Raw genomic sequence first — 20,816 nt, 5'->3', positions numbered from 1 at the left:
CCAGTTATGAATCCAAATTTTGTTTTGAGTCTTTTTACCAATATTTGTGGAGAAGACACTCAAGGTGCTAGCTTTTTTGACAAGGGCATGATTATGGCCATTTTTCCTTTTTCTTTTCCTCAGTCTTAGGAATTAGTGATGGATTAGATAGTCCCCAGAGGATTTGCAAGCTCTTTGAGATAAGGGAAATGGGTGGAACCTGAATGCCTCTAGAGCTGCTTTTCCAGTCTTACAAAGATTTTCCAGGGACAGTTGCTCTTGATTTCTCAGAAACTAGGTTGTAACTCAAATGGCAATATAGCTTGATCTACCTGTCCAACTGCATCATAAAGGCACAGAGAAACCCCTCAAGTTTTCTCCCAGATGGAGTTTCTGGGGCATAACCCATCCAATTGAAAGTGTTTCCAATTAAAATGCACCCAAGGGGTTTGTCTCCGGGGATATGTGGGGCATCCCCCATGGCAGTAAAGCTGGTGTCCAACTGACAGCAGGGCTGGAGAAAGGGTGCAGAGCCTGACTGCGGGCATCAACATAGTTATAAGATTTAGTCACGTCCCGCTCAGCCCGGGCACTTAGTCCCAGAGCTAGCACAAGGCGAGGCAGGGAAGCAGAAAGCAAAGGCCTGGAGGCCTGGGGCTAGGGCTCCCAGTGCCAGGGTTGACAGTTAAGTCCCTGGCAAAAGGGTATCAAGTTTTCAATTTTACAGAAGGCCCAGGTTCTGCTAGGTCCAGCCTGAACTTAACCTCAACTTAGTGACAACAGAGCAGGTAACAAATGAAACAGACAAAGAAAGGAAAAGAGAGCAGCCCTCACCCTCATGGCCTTTTCCCCAAGGGTTATCAAGATAAGGGTCATACAGCAGTTCTCGTGCTGGGGCACACAACACCAGCAGGACAGTCCGCAGAATAAATAACAGGTCTCCTATCCTCATAACTGACTCATTAGGCACCTAAAATACTCAGCGAGTCAACCGCCAAGAGAGGGCACCCGACTTGGGGTTGCCGGGGTGATCAGGCCTGGAAACCGGGGTGGGGGGCTCCCAGAGGTGGAGCCTTTGACACTTTAAAGATTTCTTTGTCTCTCAGCTGCAAAGCTCAAAAGGAGACCAAAATGGCCACTGTAACTTCAAGAGAGATGAAAGAAAAGGGTCCATTACCTTGAAAATCCCCCTGAACCTAGGGCAGCTTCTTACCCATTGCTCCTCCTGTCGGGTGATGGGGGCATCCCCCTGCATTGCATTCCTCGTATACCTTCCCTATTCTGCCTGGCAGTAATAGATGCCTGGTGAATGATCCCATAGGTAAAAGGATAGAGAAATACAGTAAGGAATTTTCTGCCAATCTGGGGGACATTCTACCCAATTGTATCCTGGAGCCATTCTCCTAAGAAGGGGTTCCCACACGCAACTAAAGGTTAGTGTTTGGTACTTTCCTTGAACCAGAGTCCTAGTTGGGACTTTCCTGTGGTTCAGAGTGTGGTCAGGAGCCATAGGGAGGGATGCCAATCCAGCCTTAGGAAAAGAAAACTGCCACGGGAGTCTTGGAGATTGGCAACCGTCCTAATGACTTAAGTGGTTGACCCACGCCCATGTAAAATGTATATTATATTAGAGATAGGGTTAGGAAGGAATGGATTGATTCATTCTACATCACCTTCAGGCTTAAGGTACTGATTCTCTTCATGATAAATGCCACGATTTGCCCCATAGAGTGGCCATGGGCAGCAAACGTGGATTCATACAGCTGTCTGAGAAAGTTCCCGATGAAGAAGTGAATTTAGATTCATCCTTGAGAAAGAGGAAGGCACAAGGAAGAAAAGGGCACTTACCAGAACTTAAGCTCACAAGCCAATGAAGCAAGATCCCTGTACGGACCACTAGAAAAAAATGATGTGGGCTCAGCGAGCTGAGGAGTCGAAAGAGAGATTTCCTGGACTCTCAAGGTCTGGCAGTAGTGCTCTTTTATTCATAGAATAGCATGGAGTAGCATGGGGACAGGACTCATGGGCAGTAAAGAGCTGCAACATGGGGACAGGACCCCTGGGCAGTAAAAGCTGCAATGGGTTGAGGGTAGGGTTAAATTTTTAAAGCATAGGTGTGTGAGTTATTTCTTTACCAAGACAAAGATCATGAAAAGAAATCGTTAAAATGGTATCAGTGCAGGTGGGGTCTGGTTATTGAGTGGTCCTATAACTTTGGATAGAAATCAGGTCGGATCAGGTCAGGACGTCCTATGCTTCCTGGAGGATGATATAGATCGGTATGTAGGCCAGGACGCCTTGGGCTTCTCTCCCTCAGGCAGCCTTGTTCTCATCAGATTCAGTAAAATTATGCTAATCCACCCATGAATTGTTTTTTTTTTTTTTTTACCAGTTTGTGACTAGTGAAGTACAAAAAGGAAGAGAAAGCATTTATAAACTCTTATAGCATTTTGATACTGCTGTGACCTCCAAGAGTATGATTTTGTATTTTATGAAATTAACAGCCTGTGATAGATTGGAAATTTAAAAAATAAAAGCCTGGTCCTTCACCACAATAAGTTCAGAAGACTTGGACAAAGCTGTGTCTTTGCCTTCAAGGACATCATCATCGAATGAAAAGGATAAAAACAAATAAGCTGGTGTGTGTAATACAAGGCATTGCTTGGTAATTCTGATCTGCTAAAGAAGATAAAAATAGGCAAATATCACATAAGGCATTACTTGATAACTCTTGGAAGACAGGTAATAAACAGAGTTGTGGGACTATTAACGCATGATGGGACCCAGTCAGGCCGGGTTGCTTTCTGTTCTGAAGATGGCTAGTAGGACCATTTGGCTGCACCATGCACCAGAGGGTATCTTAGAAGAGACACAGAGTGACATAACTGAAAAGTTAAACAATGACCACATCAAGGGAGACGGGACTGACTGTGTTTCAACCCTTCTTCAGTTCCCTCTCCCTTTTCCCGTTCCTGCCTCCTCTTTCTTCTCGCTTTCCCTCCTCTTCCTGTTCCCTGACTCCTGCCTCTTTCCCTCCTTCTCTCCTTCTTTTCTCCACTCTTCCCTCTCCTCTTCCTTTCTCTCTCTCTTACTTCTTCCCCTCTCTTTTTTCTTTTCCTTCTTTCTACTGCTTCTCTTTTATTTTCTTCATTTTAAAAATGTATGCCTTCAAAAGGACTTTAAATCCTCTTGTCTGGTCCTCAGTGACCCACTTTGCTTTGTAATAGGCTCACCGTTAGAAGGAAAGTTAGTGGATGTGAGATGTTTGCTAGGTGCTAGAAACCACATTAATTTCTAACACTCCAACCTGTCCTCTAGCTTCAATGTGGAGAAAAATAATTCTGCCACTACCTTACTGGCCTATAGAAAAATTAGGGTAACCCAAAAGTGCCATCATTTTTCCACATTAGATCAGGATGAGACTTCTCTTTATTTAAGCCTTTACAGTTTATCCTCTCTGAGGAAATTGTCCCAGAAGACCTGGAGATACTGACATTTTGTAATCCTAATAAACCCCTAGGACCAAGCTCCATCACACTCCAATGAGACCCCACCAGTCAACAAGCTCTGCACATGTACACACACACACACACACACACACACTCTCACACAGCTTCCAGTCACATTTTTGGTGTCTTGCTCTGAATTATGACCAACCAGCGAAGCATCACCAAAGAGAAAATACTCTTTAACATGAAACAGAGAAACCCCAGAGAAAATCAGAACTCCACAGAAATAGAGGATATATAGAGAGTATAAAACTAAACCAAAAAAAACCCCTAAAAACCTATAATGATCATACTAGATTTAAGAAAATATGTCATATCTATATTAAAAATATACTATTAAAAATTATACGTGGTGAACAGGAAAAAATTTCTTAGAAATTAAAAACGTGATAGCAGAAATGAAAAAATCAGTAAGAGTTTGGAATATGAACTTAAAAGATCAAAAAGAGAAAGAGATGGAAAACAGTACAGAAAGATTTAAAAATAATTAGAAACTTACTTCACGAGTACAATACCTAGTAAGAGTTGTTTCATGAAGAGAAAACTGAGGACATTATTAAATAAGTAATACAAGAAAACATTCTAAAACTGAAAGATATGAGTTTTCAAGTAGAAAGGTGCTCAGCACAGTGAATGAAGGGTGACCCAAACTGAGGTAGATGCACTGCTCTAGATAAGAAGAAGACCTTAAAACTTCAAGTAGAGGAATAAAAACCACATACAAAGACCAGGAATCAGAATGACATCACATGTCTCAACTTTAGAAAACTACAAACATTGAAATACTGCCTTCCAAATTCTGAAAGAAAATGGTATCCAACCTGAAGATCCAGACTGTCGATTCCACCAGACTATCAATCAAGCATGAAGATAGGAAAAGATACAGTCGACTCCTGTTGTTTGCAGTAGTTATATTCTGCAAAGACCCTGCAAGCGCTGTCTTAGCAAATACTGAGCCGTTGCGCGTAGAGGAAATCTAGGGCCAGGTTCTTGTGAGCCTCTGGTCTCGTTTTTGTTAACCGATCAATATATAACCTGGCTTTATGTGTGTTTCTGGTTAAAGACAGCTTATTTCCTATATGTTGTTGATTCATTGACGTTGACCTCATAGCCAGCAGCACTATAACTCATACCTGAAGGAAGCTCACCCAACACACGTATTTTCTCCCTAAGGCGCGTCGCAGCCTTCTTGTGCTTAGGAACACGAGACAGCACTGCTGCACTTTGTCTGGGGGCCATTTCAAACAGCAAAGTCACCAAGAAAAGGTGCAAAAGTGCAAAAAACATGGCACTAAATAGACCATGAAAAGTACGCTTGTTTACAGCATGAGACCTGAAACAAGAAGGCAGGGCATCGCCTTGTTCAGTCGCAGTTGGCAAGGTCCTGCTCTGGTGACTCAGTTTTCTGCCACTCTGTGCATGTCTGTGAATGACCATGAAATAAATCCTGAGAGGACTTATTTGGGGGTTACAAATAAACTGCAAATTCCTAAATACGGAATTCGTGAATAATGAGAATCAACTGTATTTTCGGAAATCTAAGGATTAACAAGCCCTTTTGAAGAAATCTGCTGAAGTTTGTTTCACCAAAATCATTTAAATGAACCACGAAAAGAAAGGGTCTAATGCAAAAAAGGAGGCAGATCCCTAGGTGGCTGATGAGGAGAAGTCTCAGAATGGTAGCTTTGTAGCAAACCCAGAGAACCAGGCTGGGTGCCTGGAGAACTCCAGAAAGAATGAAAAAATTAAGCCGTTATAAACACCAAGTAAACAACAATTTGTACAAGAAGGAAATGTAATCATTGCACAATATATTGCTCAACTATAAATAATATCTATGTAGTCATAACAAAGTAAACACTGAATATTGACTTAAGAGAATTAATGAGAAAAAAACTATGGAAGCTAATGAAAAACTCTTCAGTACAAGTAAACAAAGCAATATTCTGAGAGTTCAGAAATAACTCCTCTCTCTGAATAAGATTTAATTCTATTCAGAATGAATAGGTGGCCAAAAGGTACAAATTTCCAGTTATGAGATTAATAAGTCCTGGGGATGTAATGTACAGCGTCGTGACTATAGTTAACAATAATGTATTGTATGTTTGAAAGTTACTGAGAGTAAATCTTGAAAGTCCTCATCACAAGAAAAAAGTTGGAATTATGTGTGGTGATGGATGTTTAAACTTATTCTGGTAATCATTTCACAATATATACATATATTAAATCGTTATATTGTACACCTAAAAATAATATAATGTTATGTGTCAGTTATATCTTAATAAAAAAAGATTTAATTCTAGAAACTGAAGAATATTATAGAAATTGTTTCTTTAGCTCAGTAATGATCAGAAGGAAAGTACTTGTAGGAAACATTAATAGGTTATAATTAGAAGAGATTAATCTAGAAAATATCAGTGGACTCTAACAAAACTCCAGCTTCAATACAATGCCTCAGTTGAAGAAGTAAATAGCAGATTTGATACTATGGGGGAAAAAAATAATAAGTGATATTAGGAAAAACCTTGATGAATATTCCCTGAGTAAAATAGTGAAAAGTGGCAAAAAGAAATGGATGAACGTCGATTGAGTTTAATCTGTAAATAATAGGTATTCACAGAAAGAACAACTGTATAGAACATTGAAGAGACAATAATGAAGGGCAAAATATAATTCATTGATTTTTTTAAAAAATGAAGTTTTTAAAATTTGAAATGTAAAGAAACCTATAGGTATCAACGTCAAAAATTGTTTAAAAAGCTAAGTTTAAGAGAAAATATAAACTTTGACTCAGTTTTCTCTGTAATTCTAACTACAGTGAAGACAATAATGGAGATATTTTTGAGGGAAAGGATTGTAACACAAGAATTCTGTGTTCAGCTGTGTCATTTTTCATTTATGGAGGTAACAGAAAGACATCAACTAGAAATATGTAGTACCATGTATGAAACCCAGACAGAATTCTATAAAGGTAGCTGCTAACGGGTGTTGTCCGCCCTGCACACTAGCATCGTAAGGGTCAACTCAATTTATAAAAATCTGTTTAACAATTATTCAGTCATATTCTTCAACTCAGAGCTTCATGAAGAGGAAAAAGTGATTTGTTGAGAATGACTGTGGTAGAAAAATGATGGTGGAAGACTGTCTCTTCCAGTAACAAGTAATTTAGAGATAAGAACTGGCGTCTTAATCAGTGGGAATAAAATGGAAACCAGAACAATAAGCTAGGTTTATACATGAAGGTTAGAATCGACAAAGAATGCCAAAGAAAGTCAATAGGAGTGGAAGAATTATTCAACATGCCACTTTTGCTTCTATATTTGTAGGAAACACTCATCTTAGGTAATATGTGCTCAGTGCAATATGAGTTTGTAATCAAAAGAATATAGAGGACGTATATGAGTAACTAGTCATTTTGGGAAAATGGGCAATTTAAAAAACTAAGTGTATGTGTGTAATGGAAGACAAAGTTTAGTACAAAAAGATTTGTTAAAATATTCAAGACGTTTTTGAATAATGGTCATAAAAGCTATCCTCCCAATTTTAATTTAAATGGTTTTACTATTTTATATTATATTCTTACTATTTTACATGGAATATATTACAAGCAATGCCTCTTAAGTTTTATCAAATGCCTCTTCAGCGTCTACTGATGAAAATCACATTTTTTCTGCTTTCATTTGCTTTTGTGCCAGGTTACGTTCATTGATTCCCAGACCTGAGCCTGATATTAATTTCCTCCCTCTGGTTTGCTTTGCATGATTATGTTGCTTTTTTTCCAGTGAGATTAAGACTGAGTTCTTTTCTTTTTCATCTTTCGTCTCTAGCAACGAACACACCTAAAGCTAGAAATTTTTCTGAGTCAAGTTCTTACTGTGTTTGTTGGTTTTGGAAGAAGCATTCTTTTTGTTTCTTTCTAGGTAATGTGAAAGTTCAGTTTTGATTCCTTCTTTAATCCTGCTTCAGTTTGATTGAGGAGAGGCAATGAGACTGGAACTGGTCCTAAATGGAAAGGGATCCAGATTCGGGTCACCACCTTCCCCAAACCTGTGTGTGATTAGCTGAATGTTACATTTCAGCAGTGTAATTTGATTTTAATAAAATCATTAAACTTCAGCTTGGAAGAAACCCCAGGAATATGTAATGCATTAATTCTCTTCTCTACAAAATCCCAAACAAAAGGTTTTCTTGAGGCATACGAGTCCATTACACTGTGTTGTACTAGAACACACAATGTGTTGTCACGGTATTTTCCTTTTTATGATTCTATTCTCTTTCCCAAACTACTAGAAGTTCAATCTATTTGGAACTCATTATTCTGTTTCTTTGTTATATTTAGTAGTAACGTTCTTCCTTGTAATTACTACTCTTTAATACTTGTTCTGCCTTCTGGAACCACAATGAATAAATTCAATGCCTCTCCCACCAGACAACCTTTCAAATATTTAAGCAGTTAGCTGCCTTCCTTCCCAAAGGCTTTCTTCTCTAGACCAAACATCCTTATTTAATTCAACCGTTTTCACATAGGGTCATTGTTTTGAGACTAATTGCCGTTCTAATTTCTTTCATCTGTATGCAATCCAGTTGGCTAAAATCCTTCTGAAACTTCACTGAAATACTCTAAACTAAACATTTCCAGGGATGTCTCAAAAGTGAAAGTCCAATGGGATTATTATTTCCTTTTTTAAAGACACTACATTTCATTTAATGCCTACTAAGATTTCATTAGCTTTATGCTAGGGGTATCACACTCAGGGCTTGTACTGAGCTTGCAGTTGACAGAAAAAGCCAAATATTTCTTACACCAATATCTGGTGAGCCATAGATGTTGTGGTTTATGCTCTGGACTTTAATTGGTCATATTGATGCCTTGGTTCTCTCATTTATAAAATCAGGTATATCTCATAGGATTTTTAAGACAGTTTAATAATCTGATATATATAAACATATAGAACAGTGACTGATAAATGCTAAGCATTCAATAAATGTCAACTGTTAACATTATTATTATTCCTTTTGACATCACCCTCAAACATTTCTATAAACTAGTCTCTACAATGAAGAATGTGAGAAGTTGATATATTTACCCTTGAAGGAAAGCTTTAGAAAAATCAGTATAATCCAATAAGTTAAACAATAATAATAATAATATCAACTGCACAAGATTTAGAAAAGGTTTATTTATAAATAGACAACCTATTCCCTTTCATACATCACATATGGTCATTCTCAAACATGTAGAATAGAAGAATGCCTAAACTGGGTTGTATCAGGCAAGGTCCAGTCAAGAGACAGGAGGTGGAAACCACACCAGTCATTTTAACAGGGAAAATTTAATATGAGCAATTAACTAGTAAAATATAGTTAACTACTGAAGAAGGGTAAAAGAGACTGGAAAAGAATGTCAGAATAGAAAATGTAGGGGCCAGCTACTCTCTGTGGCTGAGGGAGAGCATCAAGGAAGGAACAAACCTGGAAGAGCCTCTCCTCCGAGGCCGAGACTCACTTTCCACTGGAGAGGCTGTGGCTGCCACCTACTGCATGGCAGAGGAGTTTCTTGGGGTGTTGGTGGACCAGGGATAGCGAGTAGGCACCCTCCTACTGGGGTGCCAGTGAGCCTCGCTAGGTCTCTCATATGCTGCTGACAGTGGTGCCCGAGGAACAAGAAGTGCATGGGAACCTGGAAAAGGCAGTCCCTTCCCCTTCTGTGCCTTGCCGTTTCCTCCAGCACCCTCTCCTGACAAACCCCCACACGGCGCCAGCTGGCCAAGGGGCAACACTTATAGGATCCAACTCCATCAGCGCAAAGCAAGAGCAAAAACAGGTGGATTTAGAGCCGAGAGGCAATAAGTTGATATTTATTGGCAGAAAAGTGTAACCCAACATAGCAATTGTAATGGCAATAAGTTGATATTTATTGGCAGAAAAGTGTAACCCAACATAGCAATTGTAATGGTGTAAACGTTGTAATATTGATATTCGGGTGGTTGGAAATTCTAATATAGACCCTCTGTCTATATAAAAATGTCTATAAATGTCTGAAAAATTCTGATACAGACTTTTCCTACAAAAAGTAATAATAATATATATTATAAAGTTCTACAGACATGTAACGTTCAATTCCAAAACTATCTACTGGATGACTACAAACACCTTCCGTTTCAGAGCTCACAGTCTATACAGATAGGTTCGTGAAAGGCCGATTAGGAAATAATGTGTTCAGACAGAATTCTGTCTGCGCAAGAAGCTATAAGAATGAGTGAGACCCGCCATTTATGACTAAATTTAGTTAAAACAAAGAGACAGATGTTACACTGCAAGGTTTTGACATGAGTCCTCCTGGAATATTTTACTCTGAAAACCTCAGTGTCAAGAAACTCAGATAAATTACATTAAGTTCAGAGAAGGAAGACGGGGATGATTAATGGAATAGAGAGATTGGTTTGTGAAGAGAAAAGCTAACAGAGATAAATCTATCTAGATTAGCTAAGTGACAGGAAAAGCAGAGAGCTGACAAGTATCAGTCAAATGTCAATACAAAAAGCCTGTAATGAAAGAATAGAACAATAAATGGAATTTAGTCTAACTCAGGAAACTTTATAATGAGGAAGATATGGGGCTTGAGTTAGGCCTTAAAGAATGGAGGCATGTTCAACAGAGAGAATATACAATATATGTTGACAGAAGGAGAGCTGGAGCAAAGCCTCGTGACAGGAAACTTTCTGTTGAGCAACCGGCTGGGCTCCTGCGAAAGACTGTTTATAAATGTAAGAATGTCTCTCTCTGAGAGCAAGGAACTTTTCTGTGCCTCAAGGAGAGTAGGCGCTGGGAGATGGTGAATAATGAAAAGAGTATTTGAACTAGTTGTTAAAGAATGTTGGAAAAAGGAGCTGCATTTTGGAGAGTCCTGAATATCGAAGAGTCTGAACATTACCTTGTAGGCTCTGAGGAGTAATTGAAGAGTTTATCCTTGTTTTTATTTTTGCTCTTTTGTAAAAAGAATGCTTTCAGGTCACTAGCAGCATACATAATGAGTAGGAAGTATGGAAATACTTGCCACCAGGAATACGAGCATGGAGACCATTTCGCTGGTCCAGGCAAGGCCATAGATCTCTAGGCAAGTCTTTGAAGTGGCCAGATATTTGTTTCTCCTGCATTCATACCTATAGTTCTCTTACCAGGGGTGTCATGCTGTTTGTGAAAAATAAACTTTCATTCTCATTGTAGCTTTATCCACTGATCATGAATTGAAGAGAATCATATTTTTTTTTCATTCATTCTAGACCAGAAGACAGAAGTGAAAACTAAACACAATTTTAGAATTCCGTGTGTAAATATCCTTCCTAACAGAGCATAGCACACAGAGGATAACAAGCGTCCCCCATTCAAGGTGATACTTCCAAAATCAGAATCTTCTTGTCAGCCATAAAAGAGAAAAACAGTTGTCTTTTTTCTTTTCCTCTCTCTCTTGTTCCCAGAATTCACTCTTCACACATCCTTGAATTAAAGTAATCATCTTTTAAATGTGTGAGACAGGAAGCTTGACTCACAGCAAGTAAGAGACCAGAACTCTTAAATGGCTGGCTGGCTTATTTTCATCTTTTGAACTTTGTCATCATGTTATCTTCCTGAGCTGCCAGTTCCTGATCCACAATTAGCCAGGAACTCTATGAATGTGCCATAATCCTTTAGGTTCCTGCTAGCCTCTTCCCCCATCCCACAGGTCCTTGTTAGTAAACTGAGTATTTTTTTTAGTGAAATTTAGACTAAATAGTTTATTTCACTGTTTTTGAATTTTGAATGTATGTGTGTATGTGTATCCACTACACACACACACACACACACAGAGGCACATATACATACATACATACACACACACAGTCCAAAGTAGATTTACAGATTTGTGTGTATTCTGGACAGATTTTGGTCCACATACTCTCTTGGCAAAGTTTATGAATCTGTTCAGCTGTATAAATGCTTCCAGTTGGGAATCTACACCAAATTTTATGACAAGTTAGAAACAGGATCCTGTAGGTACCTCTGAGGACACTTCTGATTTTGCTGGCAGCCTTAACTGTGGAGAAGTATGCTCTGGAAATTCAGTCAGTTAGCCTACATTGTAACCTCCCTGAGTATTCTGAATAATAGCTGTGCTGAAGGGAGAGAATGAACTTCATGAGGCCTGTTCTCCATCCTTGTCCCGCGATTTTCTACCTACCTGCAATGCTTTACCACCTAGAAGGCCCCCTTTGGGACATTCTCTTGTCAAATCCCTATCCTTTTACAAGGACCAGCTCAAATGCCATCTCTTCATGAAACCGTGTTTGATCCCTGGGTCCCACAAACCACGTCCTATTTCTTCTGCCCATAAGCTCTCATGGCAGTTTTTATTTCTAGTTTAGCACTTTTTGAATTCTGCCTTGAATTATAGCCATATATATATTTGTCTAATCCTTTGTAATTTTCTTTTCTTTTCTTTTGCTGAGGAAGATTCACCCTGAGCTAACACCTGTGCCAATCTTCCTCTATTTTGTATGTGGGTCACCACCACAGCATGGCCACCAATGAGTGGTGTAGGTCCGCACCTGGGAAATGAACCTGGGCCGCTGAAGTAGAACACGTTGAACTTACCCACTGGGCCCCCGGGCTGGCCCCATTTAATCCCTTGTATTTAGATTGACATTCCTTAAAGTTAGAAGCCATGTTCTGCTGATATTACATTCCACAACTCCCAGTATTGTAGCTGACTTACAAAAAGTGCTCAATAATTGATTATTCAATTTAATTTAGGGGGCCAGATATAGTAATTGAGAAGGCTCTAGTAGTAGTTATTATAGGCAGGACGTCTGTTCAGAAATTAAGATATTCCCTCTTTGTGCTACAGAGTTTATTAGTATTCTTTGGACTGTACTTTAATGAAATTCTGTGATGGAAAATAAAAAGAAATACTATTGTGTATCAGTCTACACATGTGAAACTGGTTTTATGAATTCAAAGGGATTAGATAAAATTGATCACATAGATTGCAAAACCCAGTGAGTTGTGATTTCTTCTGCTATAAATGAAAAAATTTAAATGAAATTCCAGGGAAGTTATTTTGTCCCATTTAATCCTCAGTAATAAAGAAAGAGAGTGAGTGTGCAACTCTAAACAATTACTTTACCAATTCTGATTTCCAAAAAAATTTTGAAGGGATCTGAGCCAGTAAAATAAAGGTACATTGAAAAGTAGAATAAAAGTTGTAAAAGTGTGGCAGGTTTGAAAATTAGAATAGAACGTATTTATTTGTGTTGAATATTCAAAGCTATTGTTTCACTTTTGTAGAAAATTGAGTACCTGCCCCTTGCCACTGACCGTGGCCCCAAATGACAAAAACGTTAACATTTACTGGACTTAATTTCCTCCTGGACAATGCCCTTAACCTCTAATTTATTACCATTTTGTTTTCAATGGCCTAAGAACCAGAATGTCATATGCAATGAAAGTTGCAAAGGTTCCTCCCTTAAAAGGCAAAACAGATTAGCCCGTGAGCATAACGGCACCACACTTAGTTTACGAGGGGAAAGGAAATCCTTTGTAACTTAAAAGATAAGTTTTTGCTGGCAATAAAATTCTAGGATACACAGAATACCTAATAAACCTGACTATGACTCCTGGAAATGCCATTTTTGGCAGCTAATTTCAAATAGAGGCTCACACAGAAAGAAAAAGAAGGATTTTTATGATGGAGAGAGAATCTGGTAGAGAAAAATAAAGAATTGAGGAGGCAGTGGGAACACTGAGGAAAGCATAGCCGACACGGGTCAGACTTGCCCCGTGGTGCTCTCTTTTCATCTCTTAGAATCTCTTCCTCTTCCTTGAAAATCCAGCTTGATTTTCCCTACCCCACTACATCCACGACATTTCTGCTAAAAGCCCAAACCGTTAAGACAAAAGCAGACTTGTTGTGATTACCAGGACAGGTCTGGTTGTGCATTTCATTTCATCCTTAACTGGACAGGTAAAATTGAGGTCGTGATGGCAGACAGTGGGCCTTGCAGATCAAACCATTCAGGATTTTTAGCTATAACTTGTTCTTGTAAATATGTCTTAGCATCAAGATTGAACAAAAAAATAAGCAGATTGGACAAGATAATTTAAGTAGCAACTGAGGAAAGTAAAAATGAATTCTTTTCTTTTTTCTCACGCATATTTAAATTTCTAGAAGGCTGTTAAATTATTAAAGTATTTCCTAAAAGTATGACACATCACTGTCATCCACATTAATAACACATTTATTCATTGGTCCGTGTGTCATATTTTCTTCTTGTAATTAAACTTCGCTGTCTGAGGTCATAATATAAAGAAAAGACTCATAAAAAAGATTATAAAACAGTTTAGCCACACATCCTCTCTCTGTTTATTTAGTTACATCTGAAAATACTGAGAATTTTCATTGTATGAAAGTTATTGTCCCATCAAACAATAGCTATTTAATGCACTTAAAATGTCTAACACCATGTCTGACACTTAGTAAATGCTCAGTTTTATCTGTTAGAATCAGTAACTTCTCAATATTATTTTATTATTACCATTATTATTGTTGTTATTAAATTTCTGATTGCTAGACACTGCCAGGAGAATGAAACTGGGAAACAAATATCTACAGGATGCTTGGCATTCAGAAAGTTTACAAAGGGAGAGAAGACATACATAAAAATTAAGATGCATTTATACATCTTTAAATGTTCTCGTCATCTTGTTCTTAAACCTTTAAAATGCTCTCTTTAACACTGAGGAAAAATAAAATCATATATACTAAAGTGTTGAGATTATTAAGCTTGTTTAAATTAACAAATGTCTGAAGAAACACGACACAGAGCAAAAATGAGATCAATCCGTGTTTAAATTTCAGCTGTGTGAAAGCTGATAAAAAACATTCACTGAGTGAATACAGTGTGCTAGAAACTGTACCATCCCATTTGGCAGATGAGGTTTGGAAAGATTAAATGGATCGTCCAATGCTGTCAGGCTGCTTGTGTGCCTGAAATTCATCTGTTGGAGCCCTAAACGCTAGAGAATGTGACTGCATTTGGAGACAGGGGCTTTAAAGAAGTAATTAAGTTAAAATGAAGTCATTAGGGTGGGCCTTTATCCAGTATATCCAATATGACTGGTGTCCTTGTGAGAAGACGAGATTAGGACACAGACAACACAGACAGAGAACCAAGAAAGCAGTCACCTGCCAGGTGAGAAAGTGGCCTCAGAAGAAACCAAACCTATTGACACCTTGATCTTGGACTTCTGGCCTCCAGAATTGGGAGGAAATAAATTGCTGTTGTTTAAGCCAACCAGTCTGCTGTGGTTTTGTTATGGCAGCTGTAGCAAACCAGTACAAATATCTTGTTAAGTCGGTGGCAAGCTGGGGCCCACTCCCTGAGCTATCTGGTTGCGAGCTCTATCTCCTGTCCACATCTACCTACCTGTTTTGCCATCTCTTCCTCCTCTCTGGACCTCTAAATTCCAGAGTCCACAAGACCAGCCTCCATACTCTCACTCTACACTCATGCCTAAAGAAGATCTCACTCTTTTTGATGGCTTTATCACCGTCAGCATGCTCACAACTCATTGTGCAAATTTAAGGTGTACGAGATGTTAATTTAATACATTTAAATATTGCAAAATGACTATCACCTTAGCATTAGCTAATGTCTCACTCACATCACATAACTATCCTTGCTTAACCGTCCATCAACAGATGAATGCATAAAGAAGATGTGGTGTTTATATGTGTGTGTGTGTGTGTACAACAGAATATTATTCAGTCATAAGAAAGAAGGAAATCCTGCCATTTGTGATAACCTGGATGGACCTTGAAGGATTGTGCTAAGTGAAATAAGTCAGACAGAGAAAGACAAGTACTGTGTGATATCACTTATCTGTAGATTATGAAAAAGCCAAAGTTATAGAGACAGAGAGTAGACTGGTGGCTGCTGGTGGCTGGGGGGTGGAGGAAATGGGGGAAATATTGGTCAAACCATACAAACTTTCACTTAGAAAATGAATAAGTCTGAGGATCTACCAACATATTCTTAAAAAATTAATAATCAAACATAAGATAGAATGATGATCACCCATGACAAATGTGAGTAAAAGTAGCGTAACTTTAAACTCAAGACTTCCAAACAAAAGGGTTTGGATCAGGTGTCATCATATCCATCATCCTCAGCAGAACTAAGGGACTCACAAGGAAAGAGGTACATGCACTTCTGTATCAGGAAGGTTTGGAAGTGAAATTTATACCTTCAGGTTCGGTGGTAGCCAATAGGTTGTCTTTAAAATCCCTCAATGCAACATCATAGTTGTGTCTACATCAGCAATATAAACTAGAGCATAAAACAGTACTTCTCTAACAGTCCATGACTATCAGGCAAAACTGGCTATTTTTGCTCTCACTCTTCAGGCAATGGTCTCATCGTCCTCCTTGGTCTGCACGGGTGGGTACAGCAGCATTGCTCTGGCCAGACCAGGCTCGTTCTTCCATCCAGACATTCACATGGACTAGGTCTCCTCTTTGCATTTCACAACTTGAGTTTAAGCTCAGTGTGTCCCACTAGACAGTGTTGGAGGCAGAACTAACCGTGTCTGATGGGCTGGGTATGCTACAGCAAGCTTTTCCCTTAGGTGGGTAACAAGTGGGAGGAGATATAAACGCATTAATCCCTGAATTCTCAGAAGGAATAACAAGTCCTTCTGAATGTGTTTTTCAATTTCCTAACATAAGAATACTTACAAACTAAAGGACTGTTACATTGATCATTTGGGGAATATGAGATTACTTGTCTGTTGCATGGTGGTTCCTCAAAAAGTTAAACATAGAATTACCATATGATCTAGCGATTCCACTTTTAGGTATATACCCCAAAGAAATGAAAGCTGAGACTCTAACAAATGCTTGCACACCAATGTTCATAGTGGCATTATTCACAACAGCCAAGCGGTGGCAACAACTCAAATGTCTATCAGCAGATGGAGAGATAAACAGAAGAATATACATATACACACAATATTACATTATTCTGTCATAAAAAGGAATGAAATTCTGATATGTGCTACAAGGATAAACCTTGAAAACATTATAACTTAAATAGGCCAGATTAAAAAGGACAAATATTGTATGATTCCACTTATATGAAGTGTCTAGAATAAGAAAATTCATAAAGACAGAAAGTAGAATGAAGGTTACTGGGGCTGGGGACAGGGGGAATGGGGAGTTACCCTGTTTAATGGGTACAGAATTTCTATTTGGGATGATGAAAAATTTTGGAAATGGCTAGTGGTGATATTTGCACAACACTGTGAGTGTACTTAATGCCACTGAATTGTATACATAAAAATGGTTATAATGGGAAAATTTACGTTATGTATATTTTATGACAATAAAAAAATAAATGCATAAACATTAAAAATAATTACTCCCTTGTAGTATGGTTACCCCATGCATCATGAGATTAAGTTTCTTCCCGGTTGGGGAGGGTTGCACAGTGTCGTGAAAACAGCTCCAGACGTTGATTCAGGTTTTCTCCAGTCTCAGCTCTGTCACTTAGTAGCGATAAAAATCTGAGCAAGTCACTTAGGTCCTTTGCGCCTTAGTTTCTTCCAGGTACAGTATCCAACAGAGTTGTTTTGAGAACAAAAATTAAAAGGAAATAATGCATATAAAATGCTGTGTAAACTCCAACAATTATACAAATGGGGGAGTCAACTTTTATTGTGTATTCCTTTAAGAAGCTTAGTCATAATAATCTCATCACTGAAAAGCACTTATTAATTCCTTTTTAAACACCCTAAAATATTAAATTATTGTTGGTAAGATTCAGCCAAAGTATTTTTTTTCTCTATGTGGAGTACTGAATCATAAGTTTTTAGAATGAAAAAGAAATGCTGAATTTCTGAGCAAGCCACATTTCTATTTACCATTCTGATAGTGAGGGGTCATTGAAGCTTCCCATTGGTGTTATTTCTATACCTCTTGCTCATTGTTTAGCCTCATTGTATATACCTTCGGAAGAAGAGATAACTATATTATATCTTGTCTGGAAAAAATGGTCTTAATTCATATTTAATTACTTCTTTTGAAAGTATTAAAAAATGTATTTTGCCACCTGCTCTCATCTTCCATTCCAAACCACACAAACCATTATCAGCCTCTGCATTGTTAGACGTACCATAGTCGTTTGACATAGCACTGTATCCAATTGGACATTATCTTGTAAAAACGCTTTGGATACATAATTGCATTGAAAAATAAATGTTTAAAAAGTAACAAATTTCTTGCTATAATATCATAGATAAATACCAAAATTAATGTGGCTGAAACAAATGTCAACTAAATTTTTGTTTCCCTCCCTAGTGGCTACGTCTTTGACTATGATTACTACAGAGATGATTTCTACAATCGGTACGTAAAGTTTTCATCCTTGTTTCCCTTTGAGTAAAATTATCTTTTAACTATTTTGTATATCTTATTCACACATATTCTTGATTGATATGTTTAAAATAATATTTTATAGTAAAAATTTAAAAAGTACTTTACTAAGCCCCCCAAAATAGAATATAGACACATTTTCCTCTTTTCATTGGACTTACTGAAGTATAGTTACGTCTTGGGACTTTTAGGGCTTTGGAGGTGCTTAAGCCTAAGATTTGGTTTCTGATACTTGGATAATATTCTCAAGATTTAATTAACCAATATTATTTTCCAGGTATCTAGTTGACTTAGAAATCTTTAACACTGAAAGTTTTGTAAACTCAGAAAAATGACTCCAACCTTCTAACATATGTCTGTTTTCATACGACACATTGAAAATGCTGTATTGGTTAGATTCAGTAAAAATTACAAATGGTTCTTACTTTGCATGGTAGTATAGGACAATAAAAGGAAACCATGCAAAGTGATATTAATAATCAGTGGGGAAAAAACTGGATTCTCTATGACCTTTAAAAATATTCACCAAGGGGCTGGCCCTGTGGCGCAGCAGTTAAGTTCTCACGTTCTGCTTCTCGGCGGCCTGGGGTTCGCCAGTTCAGATCCCGGGTGCGGACATGGCACCGCCTGGCACGCCATGCTGTGGTAGGCATCCCACATATAAAGTAGAGGAAGATGGGCATGGATGTTAGCTCAGGGCCAGTCTTCCTCAGCAAAAAAGAGGAGGACTGGCAGTAGTTAGCTCAGGGGTAATCTTCCTCAAAAAAAAAAAATTCATCAAAATATAAAAAACTCTCTTACTGTCAGTTATAAATATATAGGGAAATGCAATACACCTAATACTTATTTAGTACACTGTAATTTAAAACAGTAAAAATATTGAGAATTGTGTTTTATTTCTTCGTAAAAAAGACTTACCTAAAGTAGTTTGAAACGTGCTTGCCTTCTTCTCGTGTAACTTCTGACATGGAGCGAGCGTGTCTTTTACGCCTTGGTGAGTTGTCCTACTCCTTCTAAGGTCGGATCAGTTTCGAGAGTTCATCAGCGTTGTGAACTATCTCCGAGAGTTCTTCAGTGTCTAGTTCTTTGGCAGTGTCATTTCTGCTGGGACAGCTCCATCCGTTTTCATCACATCACAACCACTTTCCTGATTTATGTCAATATGTTTGCTTCTGCTAAGTTCCTCTAGCTCCATACTCTGGCGCCATATCTAGAGTCTCTCAATTGGAAGAGTGTCAGCAGCCCTGCAGTCAGCTCTTTCTCCTATAATTCCAATACCTTTCATTTTAATTTCACTTCCAGTGTTATCACTCTTCAATTCTTTGCTGCACTTTCATCTTTTTTAACCACTTACCTCTTTTGATTATCCATTTTTGTAAAACACCACACGGGTTTATCACTGGGAGACAATGCAACTACACATGTGCTCTCTGTGTGTGAAGTGCATAACAGACACACAGTGACCAATCACTGACAGACTTTGACAGAAGTGATGTGACCGATCGTGATGCACATGTGCTGTTTGCATGGTGATTTGTGGACTGAAAAACTAGCAGCAAAGTGTGGACTTTATGAAATTCCTCCTAGGTAATATATTATGGTAATTGAAATTTGATTATTTAGCTAAACATCGGTAATTAAAATTCAGAGAGAAGCAGAGTGAGGACCGCCTGTACATAGATAGATCATTGGACTAAAAGAAATTAGGTAAATATGTTTTAAGTCCTTAATTATAAGTTCTATTCAAACAACAACAACAAAAATCCAAAAGCATAAAATGCAAACTTGGAAAAACAGCTTGTAATAGACATTCTAAATAGGGAAGAGACTTCGGGACCCCTTGTAAGGGTCTTGTCCCCCTTGCTCCAGCCCTACGGGTGTTTTTTTGGTTCCACAAGGACACCGTGGTCCTTCCGGCCCAGGACTTTCCTCTGTGTTGTTCCCTCTTTATGCTTCCTTCCAACACCTACTGTACTTGACTTCAGCCTTCACAAGCCAGCGTGACACCACTCTCAGCCTAACTGAGCTTCTCTGTTCCCTTCTCTCGGCACCCAGTGCTATTCTTTCACAGCGCTTCTGGTTTTTATTGCTGTATTTCTTTCTGTGATGGCAGTATTTGATTCACGTCTGCCTTCCTTCCTCCACAAGGGCAGGAAAGGTGCTCAATTTTGCAATTTGTGTTGTTAATTCATTTCCTCAGATTTAGAGAGATTTTGATTTTCCAAAGGTCACACAATTAGTGACAAAACTACAACTATAACCTATCCATTTAGATTCAACAATCAACTGTATGAATATGCAAAACAGAGGGGGAGCAATATCATTCTATGGAGTTAAATAAAAGGAAACAGCCTTACCTAAATAGAAATCAGACCTACAACCATGCCTTCATTACCATTATGTTCAAACTACTGAGTTAAGCAAGTTATTTCACTAGTTGTCCCTTTGTGACCAAATATGAATTTTTAAAAGATAATTTTCTCAAATTATTTTTATACTTTCTACAAAATATGGTATTTTATTTTAAATATTAAATAGCATGTAATAACTTGTTCTAAAAATGATGTGAAGAGCTGGCCCATTAAAATAATCCAATTTGCTATTAAGATAACATTTAGATAGCCTTTACAGTTTGAGAATTTTAGTTTTTGACAATTATTTTTCTTTTTTTGTGTGTGTGAGGAAGATTGGCCCTGAGTTAACATCTGTGCCAATCTTCCTCTATTTTACGTGGGATGCCACCACAGTGTGGCTTCATGAGCGGTGCTAGGTCTGGGCCCGGGACCAAACCTGTGAACCCTGGGACACAGAAGTGGAGCAAGCAAACTTAACCACTACGCCACTGGACCAGCCCCTAGTTT

General features: G+C 38.2%; 1 protein-coding gene across 36 annotated transcripts in view; it reads left to right on the top strand.

Moving 5' to 3' along the window:
- RALYL (RALY RNA binding protein like) overlaps positions 1–20,816 on the top strand; it is a 657,017-nt gene that overhangs the window by 555,646 nt on the left and 80,555 nt on the right. For all 36 annotated transcript variants that reach the window (XM_070631414.1, XM_070631403.1, XM_070631408.1 and 33 more), the window contains one exon: positions 17,881–17,928. In XM_070631414.1, the coding sequence (XP_070487515.1) occupies positions 17,881–17,928 (48 nt within the window). The remainder of the gene's footprint in view (positions 1–17,880; positions 17,929–20,816) is intronic.

This window comes from Equus przewalskii, chromosome 8 (genome assembly GCF_037783145.1).
Source record: "Equus przewalskii isolate Varuska chromosome 8, EquPr2, whole genome shotgun sequence".
Lineage (NCBI taxonomy): Eukaryota > Metazoa > Chordata > Mammalia > Perissodactyla > Equidae > Equus > Equus przewalskii.
The sequence above is the reverse complement of the archived record's forward strand: the minus strand, read 5'-3'. Positions and strand labels throughout refer to the sequence as shown.